Raw genomic sequence first — 18123 nt, 5'->3', positions numbered from 1 at the left:
CCCTCTTCCTGTCCCCACCCACACCTTGAGCAAGTTCACTCTGAGAATGTTGCTGCCCATCATCGTGGGGGAATGAGCGAGAGGGATTTTCCTCTTTAAGTGGCCGACGTGGTCCATCCGTGAGGAGCAGCTGATGTTCTGGATTCATCAGGGCTCTCGTGACCCTGCACGTGATTCCTGGTTTCCTCTACGAGGCGACACAGGGGGGACTCGTGGACCTGCCCCTGGAGCCTGTCTGGCCTTGAGCCGAAGGGTGGGGCTCACTGCACCCCCTTAGCCCTCCGTGGTGACCCCTTCTTCCTGCAGGAGCCCCTCCTCTTCCCAGCAAGTGGCCCGGCCCTCAGTGCCTCTTGGATGCCCTCCAGGCCCTGACATAAGCACCCATTTGTCTCCCACCATTATCTTCTGCCACTTTCCACCTTGAACTTGAGGCTTCGGTTTAAGTGGACAGAGCGTCTTTCACACCTCTCTCCAGGCCAGATCCATCTATGAGACTGTCCACAAGACCCACGCTTCTTTCCGTGGGCAGTCCTTTTCATCTTTCAAGGTGAGTATAGGAACTGTCTCCTCAGAAGCACTCTGTGCGTCTCCAGTTTGAGCAAAGCGCTTCCACTTCGTCCTCTGGCAGGTGTTTGGTGCACACCTTTATCATCATAGCTTTTTCCCCGATTCCTTTAGTCGATGCTGGCGCCTGCCTTCCCATTAGGCTTCCTGAGGGTGGGGCCGTGCCCTGCTCCTCTTTGAATGTCAGCATCTCAACACAGTGGGCACTTCACAGATGTTCACCGAGATGTAGGTTTGCAGCCGAAAAGCTCTCAGCGCGGGAGATGTGTCTGCTCATAGGTGTCTAGGTGCCTCGTGCTTCAGATGGGTCCTTATGCACTGTTTAGCATCTCCAGACTAGCTGGGCCTTATCTTTGTGAGGCTCTCACGCACACAGATCTACATCATGCACGTTCTGTGGCTTTCTTGACTGTTGCACATTCACATCTCTTGGTTTCCTTGGTATCCTATAGACCTGAGTTTGTTTTTTTGCAGCAGACTAAACACTTACGCTACTTAGTACTCAGTTCCTCTTAGAACAAAGCTCTCTGCAAGAATTACATCGGGTTTGCAAATTACTGTATCCAGTAAGATCCAACTTAGCTTCAAAGCAGTCAGTTTCAACAGGCAACCTAGTAATTCTCCAAAAAAACCCATGCTCTGAATCATAGTAAGATTTGGACTTCTTAAAAGTGAAGTCTTTGCTACCCAGGAACATTTTATCAGCCCAACTGGGCACGTCATGTTGGATGTATCGTTTCTAAGGTAGTTTAGGAACTCACTGCCGGCCCACATCGTAGGCTTTCTGGAAACCAGGATTTGTAGGCACACATGCGTGGTACTTAGTGCCAGAGAATTTTTGGAGGAGGCAAAGCAGCCTGGTGACTTCCTTTGGGAGTCAGCTCCGCTTTGAGAAGTGCCCAGCCAGGGCCTTTGCCAGGAAACAGTTTCACTGCAGGGGAAGCATCCAAGCCCACTCCTCAGGCATCCTCTGTCTCGCTCTGAGGCTGCAAACAGGCGACTAACTTGGCAGAAAGCGGGAGCTTTCACAGCTTTTTGAAAGTGCTCTGAGCAAAATTATACACATTCCAAGTTCATTTCAGTCTTAAAAATAAAGGGAGAAAATTTCATTTGTGCATTATCCTCCTTTAAGCACTAACCAGTGGCGAGCCTGTTTAAATGGATATACTGCATTTGAAGAAATTCTGAAGAGGAGAAATGCCTGGGTTTCAAATGCGGTTGGGCCAAAAATATCTAAAGTCAAAAGTCAAACCTCTCTTCGGCAAGCCGTCCAAGGAGCTTTATGGAATGTAGCGCTGATGGGGTTGATGGGCGTCAGGGCCAACTCAGGGCTCAGTGCAAGGCCCCTGACTCTGAAGACTGTCTGAAATCATCGACAGTCAGGGGATAAGGACGGATGAGTGATGGTTATTTTTAACCTAACTTTTAATTTTCATGTGTTAATCATTAGGGAAAATTTAGAAATCACGAACAAGCAAAAAAGAAGAAACTACGGCAGTGAACATGTTGCTGTATATTCTAGTCTCTACCTCTGTCCCACCATCTAGCCATCTCTGTCTTTCTCTCTGTGTGTGCGCATGTATATGTACATACGTTTACATATATACATTTATACTTATATACATTTGTATGTGTTCTTTTACCAGGATGGGTTCACACTGGGCTTGTTTTATGCACTTATATATCTTTCCCCTTCATATGTATTAACCTACATCATTTTGACATCCATGTGAGATTCCATTGTATGGATATGCCATACCTTACTTATCTTCTGTCGGTGGGTGTTTTGTTGTCTAGCTTTGAACTGTGGCAAAAGGTTGGGGTGAACACATTTGTAGCTAAATCTTTGTGCTTATCCGTGAGTATTACTTCCTCAGGTGAGAAAAAGTCGAGTGGGATTACCAGGCCAGAGGGTATATATATTGATAGTTTTAAGGCTCTTGATAGATGTTCACAAACTGTTCTATAGGATGGTTGTACGTATCACCACTATTTATCTCCCACCAATACCACATGAGAGTTTCCCTTTCCTTGCAAACTGGAAAAGGATCCTCTTGACTCATACACTGTGTTGATATGAACACACCCTCCTGGATGCAGCTCTAAGCTATATTCACAGCAGCTGGAGTCTAGGCAATCCTGCTAACAGTGGCTCTCTCTGGAAGCCTGTCCTGGGCATCCTGATCATCACCCGGGATTCATCAGGCACCTCAGTTGTCCTGTGCAGAGCTCCGTGCTGTGTGCAGTTCGCTCCAGCGTTCCTGCTCCTTCAGGTTTAGAGTAGGGATGGGGTTTCAGAATGTGAAGCCAGAAGGAACTATATTCTGCATGAAGAGTTCCGGGATTGCGATGCAGAAAGCCGAAAGCACCAAGATACATTACTGGTGAGGACGTCTTACCAGCTGACAACAGTTGTAGGAAAAGAAAGTAGTTTCATTTTCCTTCCTTTCTCCAACCCCTTCCCTGTTTCTTCCTTAGGCTCTCCCTCCCTATTTCTTCCCTCCTTCCCTCCCTCTCTCCCTTCCTTCAACTGGAAGGATAAATACATCACACTGGGGAGAGAGTAAGAAAACCTCAGTAACCGGGTGCGTCCTTTGCTGTACTGAGCTTAGCTTCCCTCTAGATTTCTGTCAGCTTCCAGGAAACAGTCACAGGATCTAATCTGTTCACTCAGTTCCCAGCATAGCACCTGGAACTTAATAGCCATTGTAATACATGTGAACTAAGTGAATTCAGTTCTTCCCCTTAATTCATACCAGTGTAAAAGGGGCTTCAGAAACAGAGCCTGGTCATAGCTGGAGATACTCTTGGTAAGACCCGCACCGTCAGGTGAGGTCATGTCCTCACTATGGGTCCTGGGAGGAAAGATTGCGTTGCCCGTGGATACAGTGCCCTGCTAGCCCCACTTTTCTCTCTTCTCTCTCACTTTCTGGGGTTTTATACATTGTTTTATCCTTTTTTTTTCTTGCTGACCTGGAGTGTGAAAGTTTTATACGTGTAGTGGTTGGCGATATTTATGTTGCTGGTGATTTGGCTGTGTTTTAGCTGATGGTTATTTACTGTGTTTGTCTCTGCTGGTTTGTTTTATTGGGCCTTAACATCTTTCAAAAGTTTGCTTTGCTGCGAGACTGACTTCCTCTCCAGTCTTTGGTCTCAGTGGTGTCGCTTTTTCATGGGCCATTTACTCACTTGGCAGTTGCTGTAGAGCCTTAAATAGCTTGTGGAGATGCACAGTCTTGGGGAGCTTGCGGTGAACGCAGCTGAAAGACGTGGGCTTCTTCCTCCATTAACAGAGAACAGCGTCAGTTTCAGCCAGGCCCCGGGGATGTGGCGAGCCGATTCCAGACCACCGTGGTAGAGCAGATACACAGTAGAGAGAGCCGTGCGCAGTGTTTGGTTTCCCAGTGCATTTAAAAACTGTGTTTATACTGTAGTATTGCATTATACTGTATGTTAAGCATGCAGTAGGATTATGTCTAAAAAAATGTACATACCTTAATTTAAAAACACTTCTAAAGTGCTAACCATCATCTGAGCCTTCAGAGAGTCACAATGTTTTTGCAATAGTAACATCAAAGATAACTGATCACAGATCACTGTAGCAAATATGATAAGAATGAAAAGTTTTCAGGATAGTGAGAATTACTAAAATGTGACACAGACAGAATGGCCATCATCAACAAATCTACAAACAATAAGTGCTTGAGGGGGTGTGGAGAAAAGGGAACCCTCTTGCACTGTTGGTGGGAATGTAAATTGAAACAGCCACTATGGAGAACAGTATGGAGGTTTCTCAAAAAACTAAAAATAGAACTACCATACAACCCAGCAATCCCACTACTGGGCATACACCCTGAGAAAACCATAATTCAAAAAGAGTCATGTACCAAAATGTTCATTGCAGCTCTATTTACAATAGCCAGGACATGGAAGCAACCTAAGTGTCCATCGACAGGTGAATGGATAAAGAAGATGTGGCACATATATACAATGGAATATTACTCAGCCATAACAAGGAATGAAATTGAGTTATTTGTGGTGAGGTGGATTGACCTAGAGTTTGTCATACAGAGTGAAGTAAGTCAGAAAGAGAAAAACAAATACCATATATTAACACATATGTGGAATCTAAAACAAAAAGAAATAAAAATGGTTCTGATAACCTAAGGGCAGGACAGGAATAAAGATACAGATGTAGAGAATGGACTTGAGGACATGGGGAGGGGGAAGGGTAAGCTGGGATGAAGTGAGAGAGTGTCATGGACTTATATACACTACCAAATGTAAAATAGCTAGCTAGTGGGAAGCAGCCGCATAGCACAGGGAGATCAGCTCGGTGCTTTGTGTCCACCTAGAGGGGTGGGATAGGGAGGGTGGGAGGGAGACGCAAGAGGGAGGGGATATATGTATATGTATAGCTGATTCACTTTGTTATAAAGCAGAAACTAGTACAACATTGTAAAGCAATTATACTCCAATAAAGATGTGAAAAAAATAAATAAAATGTGACACAGAGACATGAAGTGAGCAAATGCTGCTGGGAAAATGGCGCTGGTTGACTTGCTCGATGTAGGGTTGCCACACACCTTCAATTTGTTTAAAAAAAAAAAAAAGCAATATCTGCGAAGTGCAGTAAAGTGAAGTCTGTTTGTACTGACTTAGCTTTTTCTTTCTTGTCCTTGAATATAACTCCACTGTGAACCACTTTAAATGATGAGCTCCTTTGTTTCCTGTTTTCAGAGTAGCAGAATGGGGGCTTCCCTGGTGGCACAGTGGTTAAAAATCCACCTGCCAATGCAGGGGACAGAGGTTTGAGCTCTGGTCCAGGAAGATCCCACATGCCACGGAGCAACTAAGCCCGTGAGCCACAACTACTGAGCCTGCGCTCTAGAGCCCGTGAGCCACAACTACTGAGACCGTGTGTCACGACTACTGAAGCCCATGCGACTAGACCCCGTGCTCCACAACAAGAGAAGCCACTGCAGTGAGAAGCCCGCACACCACAATGAAGAGTAGCCCCCGCTCGCCACAACTAGAGAAAGTCCACGCACGGCAATGAAGACCCAACGCACCCAAAAATAAATAAATAAATAAATTAATTAATTATTTTTTAAAAAGGAGCAGAACGATGAGCTGTAGGATTCCAAGTGCAATCTGTCTTCATTCTGTTCCTTTAGATTTGCGTTGTCTGCTCGGGGGCAGCATTTCTGCTTCCCTCATTGTACAATTGCATGATCCAAAGCTGAATTGTATGGGTCAGCTGAGGAAGTGAGCCTTTGCCCAGTGCAATGATGGATAGCAGTTATGGGCAAGGGTGGTAGGTAGCAGATTCCTCTTTGTCCTACATGTCAGCATGATTTTCCTCTGAAGTAACATCTTGTATTAACTTGATTACCTGCTGTGAGCTCTCTGTAATTTGTTGACTCATTTGATTAGAGCTTGTTGCTGATTCGGTCAAGGGTTCCTGATGTACATACATATCTGTTCCTGCTTCCAGGCCTTTGCTGGAAATGTGCTGTTTCCTCCTCCTGGACTGCTTGTCTGTGTGTCCACCTGCTCTTCACATGGCTAAATCCCACATCATCTCTGAGATGTCAGTTTCAGTGTCATTTCCTCGGGGAGGCCCTACCAACCCCAGCCCAGATTTCATCTCCTTGGTTCTTTATACATAGCATCCTGTCTCTGTGGTAGCACTTTAAATGGTTGCTGAAATTGTGGGTTTTGGTGCAACTATTTGCCCACTCTTGGTCTGGGTATTTAATGGAATATTTTTAGTATATTTAGTGAAAAGGTTTGATTTTCTTAATAATGTACCCCTGCTTCTAAGTAGGTGTTTGGGAAGCAATTGTTGATTGAATGTGTGTGTGTGTGTGTGTGTGAATTGTTGTGCCATAATGAGGACCCTCCACTCCCTTCTTTTATCCCAGACCGTAATCCTAACCTTGAACAGCCGTGTCCCACATCAGGGACCTCAGATATTTAGTCACCATAAGCAACCCCAAATTTTATGATCTACTGAGGTTAATCATTGTCGTTGCTGGAGATGAATGGAAATCAACTAGAGATTTGTAGAAGCAAAAAGGAAGTAAAACGGTTGCTATAATCACAGTAGATTGAGGAAAATGTTTGAAACAGGTAGTTTGTCTCATTATAAATTGAGATGCTTATTACAAAAAAGTAAAACATTCAGAAATGAATAAAGTAATCATAAGCAGTCACAATCCTTCCACCAAGAAATAATGATTGGTTTATATTTGTAATATTGACTTATATTTTATACTATATATGTTTAATTGTACATCAGGTACTATAATCATGCATTCTAAAAAGTATCTTAAAAAAACAACATTGAGCTCTCACTCGATACGCAGCTCTGTGTTCTGCTTTTTCTTTTACTATTTTCCTGGGAACTTGTCCCCAGGCCATCCAACACTCTTCTTTATCCCATGTTTATATCATCATGTAACTTTTTTTTTTTTGGCAGTACGTGGGCCTCTCACTGTTGCGTCCTCTCCCGTTGCGGAGCACAGGCTCCGGACTCGCAGGCTCAGTGGCCATGGCTCACAGGCCCAGCCGCTCCGCGGCATGTGGGATCTTCCCGGACCGGGGCACGAACCCGTGTCCCCTGCATCGGCAGGCGGACTCTCAACCACTGCGCCACAAGGGAAGCCCCATCATGTAACTCTTGCTTCATCATTGAGGACTCTTGGAACTATTTCTTCTTTTTGCCCACATAAATTGATTACATTGCAATTAATCAGCTTATATAAATCTTTCCCACTTTATTATTTGTCGGCTAAATCCACACGCCCCAGAATTCTTTATTTGACGATATCTGCTGCTTACATTAAAACAACAAGGGGAGGAACGGAGAGAGACGTCAGAGAGAAATCAGGAAGGGAGGCTTGAGACCTAGAAGAGACGATGGCAGGGGAGGGCTGGGGGAGGGCGGCCAGCCCCAGGGAGGTACATAGGGGCTGCCGAGACCTCCCTTAGCCCCGTGGATGTGAGGCTCATGTTTCAAGCCCTGCCTGGTTGAGCGTGTGAGCATCGTGTCCCTAAGCACACGGTATCAAAGGAGTACAGGTGTGCAAAGTAGACCCGCAGGGCTCTTCACTTCAGCAATGTCTTGCCAGGGCAGAGGAGCTGTGGTGCATTTCAAGTCCTTTTCACATCTTCAAACCCCCCTTCTCTGCCCACAAATATGCACAGCTTCTCTTTTCCTAAACGAACCTTCTCTTGGGCTACCCCGTGTAGATCCCACCAAACCGTTTCATCAGGATCATCTACCATGTACATTTCCAGCCATATGCGATTGCTCCCATAAAGCATGGTGCATCTGTATTCTGAAATGGCATGATATTAAACTGTGTTGTGGAATGATAGTTAATGATTTGGGGATTCGTCCAAGGTGTGTATTAAGAGGAAAAGGCTACACAATAAACTCTGTTGTCGGCTTTCATCCGTGTGCGTGTGTGTTCGGCTGGGAGGCCGAAGGCTGTTTACCAAGATGCCGTGATCGTGGTGAGGGACTTGACTGTATTTTACTCCCCTGTATTTTCTACCTTTGCTGCAGTGAATTACTTTCATCTTGAGAAGGCTGGAAGCACTGCCGGTTGTTGTTTTTTAGGGCACAGAGAACTCTGCCCTGGCTGACGTCATCGCCTCCTCGCCCAGGTGTTCTGTGACTGTGTAATTGGGGTCTGGCGCTCAGCCTCATGCCACTGATTTCAAAGCGCTACCCGGAGTGCTCATTAGTTGAACACCTACTATGTGCCTTGCAGAAGGCCCTCAGGATACACAGCTCAGCTGGGTCTCTGTCCTCCAGGAGCCCTGGTGGACAGGGCTCTGCCTATCCTCTGTGACCTGTAGGGTCCTGGGTGGTCTGGGCCCCTTCCTGGGCCACATTTGCCCTCATCCCATCACTGTCCCCTGGTTGCACCTGCTCTCCCCATTCCAGTCTTGCTGTGCTCCCCGCGTGCCACACATTGTCCCTGGTCATTGGCCTGGCTCCCCCCCACCCCCGCACCGGCACCAGCTGCATCCTCGCAGTCATGCCCTCGCTCAGCTCTCTCTCCACCCTCCCTCCTGGCTTCAGGCTATTTCACAGCACGTATCACAAAACATTTTCACTGTTGGTTAGCTGTCCTTCTCGCCCCACCCCCACTAGAATGGAAGGTTTATGACGGCAGGGGCTTGGCTCCTTTTGCTGTGTCTCAGGGCCTGGGACAGTGCCGGGCTTGTGAATGGCTTGTTGATCAAATGAATTGATGACACGTGAGCCACTAGCTCCTATTCCTCGTGCTCAGTGCCTTGCTTGTTTCTTTCGTCTTCCTTCTCCTATGTTTGCTCCACTCGATTTTCCTACTCCCCACACTGTGGCCATTGTTCTGTCCGTCTGTCAAGCAAGGCCCAGCTCAGACAGACAGCGAGGCCCCCTCCCATGCATGCAGCTATAAATGGTCTCCCTCCACCCCGGCATGGAAAAAATGGAACTTTCTCCTTGGGCTCCTCACATTCTGTGTGATCCATATACACACATATTTCACTTACAATTCACCCTTAAGACCTGAAGACAGTTTGTCCATTCTGTATGTCTAACACAGTGCCTTGCACATAGTAGGTGCTTGTTAAAGGTTTGTTGGACATGTGGCAGGAACATTTCCTGTGGCACATTGTTCGGGTCTGTCCAAAGCGGGGGGTTCATCTGGGAACGGTGAGTCATATTCAGCTCTGGGAGGCTGTTTCTGGGGTACACGTTGCCATGGTTTGGTTAAGGAGGTGAGATGGAATTCCAGAGTTGAAGTAGGAATGGAGGAGGAGTAAGATGTGAACTTTGCCCTTGACTTCTCTAAAGAGGAGGTCACCTTGGGCCTCTCCCTGATCCACCCCCCCACCTCCGACCCCCAGGCCTCAGTCTCCTGGCCTGTAAAGTAGTGGGAGGGCAGGAGCAGGGGTGTCTGAGTGGGCTACGGGAGTGTGTGCCGAGTTGATTGCATGATCTCTTGAGTGCCGTGTACTACTTTTTTTTTTTTTTGGCGGTATGCGGGCCTCTCACTGTTGTGGCCTCTCCCGTTGCGGAGCACAGGCTCCGGACGTGCAGGCTCAGCGGCCATGGCTCACGGGCCCAGCCGCTCCACGGCATGTGGGATCTTCCCGGACCGGGGCACGAACCCCTGTCCCCTGCATCGGCAGGCGGACTCTCAACCACTGCGCCACCAGGGAAGCCCCCGTGTACTTTTAACTACCTTTGGTCTTATGTTTGATCAGGTAGGTCTCCTGGGTTTTACCGGTGGTCCTGGCTGGCTTTATTGGAGAAGGTTATACCACTGTTATGAGAAATAGGCTGAGGAGAAACTCACTTAAAATGCTGTGGTATCAAATTTTACTGTTTTTTTTTTTTTTTTAAAGCAATCTTTCTTTCTTTGAGCACTTTTCATTTGCAAAGCGAAAGGCTTAAGACTGGCTTCTGGGAAGTCTTCACCAGTACTTTCTAGACTAGGGATTTGAAAGTTAATTAGAAAACCACACCCAGGGTACCAGGGATATTTTTGTTATAAACTCTTTTACCTAAAAGGTTTAATTTCACACCTTCCTAGATCAAATTGCATGGTGCGACCCTTATCTTGATACAAGCACCTTGAATTGCAGTTGTATGGAGTCACTCTACGGTAGAATGACTTGATTTGAGGGGACAAAAGGGGAGACTGGGAGTAGGTGGTGTGGCAGTTTCAACTCTCTCTACAAAGCAGCTATTCTTAGCTTTCTAATGCGAGTTGGCCTGAACCCCGATGCACGCAGGAATGACTGCAAGGCCCCTCCAGGCAGAGTCCAAGTCTGGATGAATGACCGGGTTCTTCTTTCATGAGTTTCCCTTTGCCTGCCTTGGGGTAGCATCTGGTTTCTGCTCAGCCTTTAAAGAATATCTAGAAAGTCGAAGCTCTCAAGGTCAGGGAGATGATTGGATAGGACCTGCACGAACTTTAGCACCCAAATCCAAACTTTCTCTTTAGTCTCCAAGATCCCCCCAGTCGCCTTGGGATTTGCAGTCTGTAAGGTGATTTGAGACTGGTTGGGAGGGAGTTCCCGAGGGTGGTAAGGTGGTAAGAAGCTCGGCCATTCTGGGCTCAACCATTACAGGACCCACTGCGGTCAAGCCCTAATCCCTTGTGAAGCATGCGGGAGAGGGGAACCCTCTACACTGAGTTCTGGTCTTTTGCAGCTCCTTTCCATCTGTCCCTTACCAGACTCTGGACTGAGTCCAAACATCCCAGGCAACAGGCTGGGGATTCTTTCAAAAATGACACATACATGATCAGAACTAGCTGTACCGTTTGCAGGGCTCAGTGCATAATGAAAATGTGGGGCCTCTTGTTCAAATATTAAGAAGTTCAGGGTGACCACAGTGGAGTATCACGTGAGTGCAGGGCCCTGTGCGCCTTCACGGGCTGCCCGCCCACGAGGTCATCTCCGGATTTGATGATAACCAGAAAGCCACGTAGGAAAAATCCAGGCTTCCCCATTGACTAAGAACTTTTCCCTTAGCTGCTCGCGTACTTGCTGAAACTTCCCTTAGCTGTCCGCGTACTTGCTGAAACTTCCCTTAGCTGTCCGCGTACTTGCTGAAACTTCCCTTAGCTGTCCGTGTACTTACTGAAAATGCCTGTGTGGGAGCTGCCTCCCCTTTGGCTCACCCCCTTCGGCTGGGAGCCCCCTCCTGATCTGTAGATCGGCATCCATGCCCCAGCCGCCTCCCCCACAGCTGCCACTGAAGTGTGGGCTGGACTCCAGTAGCCACTTTCCTCCTTTTAGAAAGTGAAATGAGAAGTTCCAAACTCATCACCATTTGGACGACACAGGGACTCGAAATTATGCTTTCAGTTCATTAAAATTTCTTTCTCTTCCTTTTTCTTGATAATCACAGTCTCACCTTCAGTGTAATGGTGTGCACGGCGAAATTCCCACCCCCTTGCTTTTTCGTTGCCAGTGATAACAGGCATATAGATGGCAAGATGTACAGTTGTGCCGAAAAATGGTAGATGTCTTTTAATGCAAAAAAAAAAAAAAAGACGCCATTTCTCATAAAAATAGGTTGTATGCTCTGCTTTTTTGTTGGCCCTAACACAGTGTGTGTTACTTTCAGCTGTCATTTAAAAATGCTAAGGGGCTTCCCTGGTGGCGCAGTGGTTGAGAGTCCACCTGCCGATGCAGGGGACACGGGTTCGTGCCCCGGTCCGGGAAGATCCCACGTGCCGCAGAGCGGCTGGGCCCGTGAGCCATGGCCGCTGAGCCTGCGCGTCTGGAGCCTGTGCTCCGCAACGGGAGAGGCCACAACAGTGAGAGGCCCGCGTACCGTAAAAAATAATAATAATAATAATAAATTAAAAAAATAAAAATGCTAAAAGCAGCTGCAAAACTTATATCCTTTTGTGGTTTTCCTTTTCATAGTAACATTTAGGAAATTAGCTGGGCCAAGATGATCCCAGTAAAGTAAGATAGTGAATTGCACTTATTTAAAATGAAGCCACATTAAAATACAATTACAGTTGATGTTCTTTCCTTGATATTAACACACATTTATATTTTACAGTCTATTGAGGTTTGCTATTTGAAATATTATCATTGATTATGGAAGGAGGTGCATTTTAAAGTATGTTCAGTAAATATGTAATATTTAATAGAAACTAAACAGTACCAGCCACAGCTGATATCACCTCATATTTAAAGTATAGTCCCTGACTTTGTAATTATGACTCTCTCCTCAGACTGTTTGGGACTGAGCATCTTTATGTTGTTTTTTCTTTTTCTTTTTAAACTCTTAATTTTGAGGAAATGGGAATCATTATTTATCAAGGGGATCCTCTCTCTGTGTCTTTAACTGCTCATCTCCAACCTCATTTAAGGGCCCATCCTTCTCTGCCAGTCACTGCAGTGTGTGTGGTCTTCCAGACTCTGCACTAAGCTCCTTTATTCACATTCCATACCTATGTCCTGGGTAGTTCCTATCTAGATGCTGGTGAATTCCAAGTCTGTATGTCCATCCTTGATGACGGCCCAAGTGCTCGATCTTCGTTTGTATCCCCTGCCTACTGGACGTCTCAATTTGGTTGACCCTGGAATCATTAGATTCAACATGTGTAAAATCGAGCTTACTTTCTTGAAGGCAGAATGGGGATAAATTGTGGGCTCTGGAGTCAATCGATTCTGCCATTTACTGGAGTCATGGCCATTGCTCGTGTGTAAAATGGGGGAAAGGTGGCACCTACCTCACAGGACCATTGTGAGAGTCAAATGCGAGTCCTCAGACCCAGGTGTAGAATGACTCTTTCGTGGATGTTGATGCAGATGTTTCGTGGATGTTGATACAGATATTTTGTATGTACGGTCTTGTTTGATGAGATGGATGTTTGTCTTCTTTGAGGGAGGGCTTGTTATTTTCTTCAAAGTCTGTAAAACTTAAAAATTAAGTTAAAAATTAAGCATCCAAGAGTAAATAACTCATGCTTAGCCTCACAACCACTAGCATTTGTATTCGGACCAATTGACCTTTTAGCACAGCCTCTTGGCCGTGAAGTTCGACTTCCCCGTCCACTGTGTGACCCGGCCAGAAACCTGAGGGTCATCTTTGACTCTCTTTCCCATCACAACCTCCAACAAAATCCAGCCCATTAGCAGGTTCTCTCAACTGAACCCCTGCATATCAGAAGATACTGGCATTTCCTTATCCCAGTGATCCTGGGTCCTGCCTCCATCATCTCTTGTTTCCGTGATGACACAGGCCTTCTGATCTGTTTCGTGGCTTCTCCTCTCATCTGTTCTCTGTGGGCTAACAACCCTGTTCCAAGACACTTTTCTGCCACCGTCTTTGGGGTCAAGTGCAGAGTCCTCAGTATAACTTCCAAGGCCCTGCACCGTGTGGCTTCTCGTGTCCCGTTGAGCTTCACATCTTGCCCCTCCCCTCACAGGAAGCCAAGACCGGGCTTTATTGAGCTTCTGCATCATGCACAAGGAAGAATGGCACAGCCTTGGTGGAAGTTCCCTTGGGAGGCTTGCCTTGATTCTAGGTCCTACCAAATTCTGAGACCAGCACCCGCTCGGTGTGTTATAACACTGTGTCCTTCCTCATCCTGGCTTGTGACACACTGGGTGTACCCCTCATGTTTATTCCACTGTCACTTACAGACTGGGAGCCCCATGGAGGCAGGGACATATCTCCCTTCCGGACCTCTGTATCCCCTGTGCCTTGCACAGCGCCTGGCACTGTGCTCAGTAAAACACGTAGGTGCTCAGAGTGTCACACTGGAGATGAAGATATTAAAACTCACATTTCATGACTTTTTGAGACCACACAACTCATTAGAAACAATTGCAGTGGTTAGCAGCACAGATTTTAGTACCAAACTGATTCAAGCCCTCCCTCTGCTACCTACCTCATCTAAGCCTCAGTTTCCTGTTTCATAAAATGGGGATGAGACCTGCTAGGGTTAGGAGAACAAAGTGAGGGTATTGCATGCTCAGTGCCCGGCCAAGCACCTGCACGTTGTAAACTGTCCGGTGATAGGTTTTCATTCGAACCTCTCAGAGCAGCATTTGCCTTACAACTGTGCCCTTGTGACACTGTCAGAGCAGAGCGACATTGTCTGCTGATGGTCACATTGAGCTGATGTTCACAGAAAGTGTAAATCAAGAATAAAGACAGTTCTATTAGGAAAATCCTCAGGTTTTGAAAGTGTTTTATCTGGTGATTTTATTTTATTTTTTTTGACTGTAATTATCTCTAGAAAGACTAAACTGTACCAAAGTCTAAAAATATGTACTAGGAAGCATTCCCAAGGTTCTGTTTATCGTTATATAAAAGAGAACGATCATATATGAACTTCAATGAAACCCTGTATCGGCTTAGTGTGATGGCATATGGATTGGGCTCCAGAACTGGCAAATACCTTTCATATACTATATTTATGTGATTGATTTCTCATAGATGGCAGTGCCTGTAGTCCACAGATCATTTTCATTTGATAGAAAGATAAATATAACCCTAAATGATAAGTTTCAATGAAAGATTTAATATTCTTATTATATATCACAAACGGAGCATTGCTCATAAAATGAATGAATTGAGGATGTTTTGGAAGCAGGCTATCGTGGGTTCAAGCCCTGGTTCCACCACATCTTACCATCATGACCTTGGACAAGTTCTTTCGGACCTCTGAGCTCTGGGTTTCTCATCTGTTAAATGGATCAGGTACTATGTGCTATCTTCAGGATTTGCTGGGAAGGCAGAGTAAGCAAACGTGTAAATCACTCAGCACTGCCCTCAGTTCTGCTTGCAAAAAACCCCAGACATCTTACTCTCAATTTTAGCCCAACTTAAATTGGTAACAGATCTATTTGAAAATTTGTTAGCTCGTTGTAAAGGTAACTGTTGCCAACCTGGATTATCTTATCCAAGGAAAACGGTTGACTGATGACTTTTTCCATAGTTCAGCTTCTTAGCTGTACTTGCTATCCACCACAACAGGAAAACGTTTAAGAATTACAGTTCATGCTGTTTAAAAGGTATAGTGAAACCTTGAAGTAATTCGGTCTAGTATTTGAGAAAAAGTCAACTTGTTATCAATATTTTAGCGAGTTGTTTTAAAATTCCCAGTGACCCAGCCCCCTTTATTTTGCTACCACTAGGGTCAATCTGTTCCTAATCTCTGTAGCCCCCATAGCTCCAATGTCATATAACCACTAACTACAGGAGGATCTCGAGAAACCTCCATACAGTATAACCATTATAAAGTAGTAAAAATATGAATTTGACTTCTGTGGGCAATTATTATTGGTACTCAGTTATTATTAGTGCTCTAGTTATCATGGGAAGTGTGTAAAACATAATAGCTAACTCTTTGGAGAATTTGCTTCAAGAAATGATTGGAAAATGTGATCTGTATAAGAAGACGTTTCAATTTGTGCATGACTATTGGCTTTTAAGTACCTTACTGTTTTTCTCCTGATGTTCCCCCAGTTAATTCTTTTCTTAATTGATGTCTGTGCTCTCTCTCTCTCTCTCTCTCTATCTCCCTGGCAGTCTTTTCCCTATAAAAGGACCCATCTGTCTAAGGTAGAGATTTTCCATTTTTATGTACTAATCAGTGGCTAAGCTGCATGGGGTAGGCATGCTTCTCATTTAGAAGTCTCCTTTAACTCTGCTTGTCCCGTACAGTGGTGTTTTGTTTGCTTTCCTTCAAGTAAAATATGTTCTTTTCAGCCTGAATTCAAGCACTCCTAAAGTATGTCTAATTTATAATCATAGTCATAGAGCAAAGAATACATTTAAACTTGCTAATCCATAATGATTAAAAATCGTACTTGACAAACCAGTGTTCTTTGTAATATGTAACTACATATAGAGAATAAGAGAGTGAAAAAAGCTCTTTCAGAAAAATGACTCATTTTCATTTGATTTATTAGACTTGAATTTGAGCGGCAGCAGCGTGAAGAACTTGAGAAATTAGAAAGTAAAAGGTAAGCCACGTGGTAGGAGTCATGACACCACAGAGTGGGTGGGTGCCTGTGTTGATGTCCTAGGCTGAGATCACCTGTGTCTGTGTCATCTCCCTCTGGCTCCCTGTCCATCATTTACACGTCTGATGACTGTATCTCCTTTCTCTTTAGCTGGTTAGTTTTACTTCACGTTTGAATTTTTTAAATAGTTCACCTTCAAATACTTGTGAGACGGGGGAGTAGAGTCAGTAGGCAAATTTAATACACTCTTTAAGTGTAATACATCAAATGTAGACTTGTTTAAATTTAACTAAAAAGTATTTCTTCCTTAATAATATCCTGAGTTTTAAAAAAGCTGAAAGAATGACACTTCCCCTTCTTATGCCTCCTCACTTTTTACACATCTTTCCTTATGTTGATCAGCCATTTGTATTTCCTTTTCTAATCTGCCTCTGCATGTTCTAAGCTCCCTTTCCTTTTGGGGTGTGTGTGTGTGTGTGTGTGTGTGTGCGTGTGTGTGCGTGTGTGTTTAATTGATTTGGAGAGCGTTTTTTATATGTTCTGAATGTAATTCTTTGATAAAACTAAGTAGTTTTCTTTTTTTTTCCTGTCCTATTTAACAAGCCAAGAAATGGACCAAGGATAGATATTAGAATAGAAAGTAAGGCTGCAGAAAATCTACACCCTGGATATTTATTTTCTAGAGTGTGGAGTCTGGATGTTACAGATCAATTAGTTTAGCTCACAGCATCATGTACGATAGGTCTTTGGTGGGTCAGGAGATGGAGGCCGTGCATCCGTACTCTGACATGCCCTGTGTTCTTGCTTTGGAGGCCACCCTGACCTCGAAACATTGACTTAGCACCCAGTGGGGACCCTTTGCTCTCTAAGACACAACATGACATGTAACCCCCGGGATCATGCATTTAAGTATTCTAATGGAGATTGACGTTATTTTCAATGTTATGCATTAATAAACTAATATTTTGGATCATTTGGTGATTACCATTTGTCCTAAACTAGTGATTAAATGCTAAATAGCGTGTAGTTATTTGAGCTGGAACAATGAAGTGTCGATTATCTTGACTTTGATATTTGACCCTGATGAGTTGAGGACAGCATAAGCATTTTTATTTAATGTCATTTTGTAACCGAATTTCCATTGAGTTTTATCCTTTGGGCTGAATAAAATTATTCACATTTAAATTTAAATTGGGCATTTCTCTTTCTCTTTGAGCTCAGGGGGCTTTACAAATTATATCATGCATAACACATTATGCTTATAGGCTCTGCAAAGAAATGATAGCAGAAGCTATTTCAGGAGATTAGGCAAATGATATGTTGGACAGTTACAGAGTAAAAAAATTAAACAGCATGCTGCTGGATATTAAAAGGAAAGTGCTGTTCTCCCTCTTTTTTTTTTTTTTTTTTTTAATTTTACTTTAGTGAAGGGTGTGTGGTGTATGTCCATTTCTAGGAGATACCAGTTTAGGGAGAAGTTAGAGCAGCATTTGAACCTAGCGCTCAAATAACGATCAGTCAACGATCTGCATTTCAGAAAACTCATAGAAGAGATGGAGGAAAAGCAAAAGTCCGACAAGGCTGCGCTGGAGCGGATGCAGCAGGAGGTGGAGACGCAGCGCAAGGAGACGGAGATCGTGCAGCTGCAGATCCGCAAGCAAGAGGAGAGCCTCAAGCGCCGCAGCTTCCACCTGGAGAGCAAGCTCAAGGACCTGCTGGCCGAAAAGGAGCGGTTCGAGGAGGCGAGGCTGAAGGAGCAGCAGGAGACTGAGCTGCAGAAGAAGAAACAGGAAGAGGAGCGCTTTCTCCGCGTCCGGGAAGAGCTCCAGCGGCTGCAAGAACTCAACAGCCACGAGAAGGCCGAGAGGGTTCAGATATTTCAGGAGCTGGAGCAACTCAAGAGGGAAAAAGAGGAGCAGTGTGTCAGGCTGGGGCAGGAGAGGAGGCGGCTGGAGGGGCAGGAGGAGGAGCAGGTCCTGCGCGTGGCGCGCCTGGAGGAGCAGCTCCGGGACAAACGGGAGCTGGTCCGGCTGCCGCGGCTCGGGG

General features: G+C 45.2%; 1 protein-coding gene across 1 annotated transcript in view; it reads left to right on the top strand.

The window, feature by feature from the left end:
* KIF16B (kinesin family member 16B) overlaps positions 1–18123 on the top strand; it is a 277180-nt gene that overhangs the window by 145652 nt on the left and 113405 nt on the right. Inside the window, exons 17-18 of the mRNA XM_007451451.1 lie at positions 16024–16077; positions 17615–18115. Coding sequence (XP_007451513.1) covers positions 16024–16077; positions 17615–18115 — 555 coding nt within the window. The remainder of the gene's footprint in view (positions 1–16023; positions 16078–17614; positions 18116–18123) is intronic.

Source organism: Lipotes vexillifer, unplaced genomic scaffold (assembly GCF_000442215.2).
Source record: "Lipotes vexillifer unplaced genomic scaffold, Lipotes_vexillifer_v1.1 scaffold670, whole genome shotgun sequence".
NCBI lineage: Eukaryota > Metazoa > Chordata > Mammalia > Artiodactyla > Lipotidae > Lipotes > Lipotes vexillifer.
The sequence above is the reverse complement of the archived record's forward strand: the minus strand, read 5'-3'. Positions and strand labels throughout refer to the sequence as shown.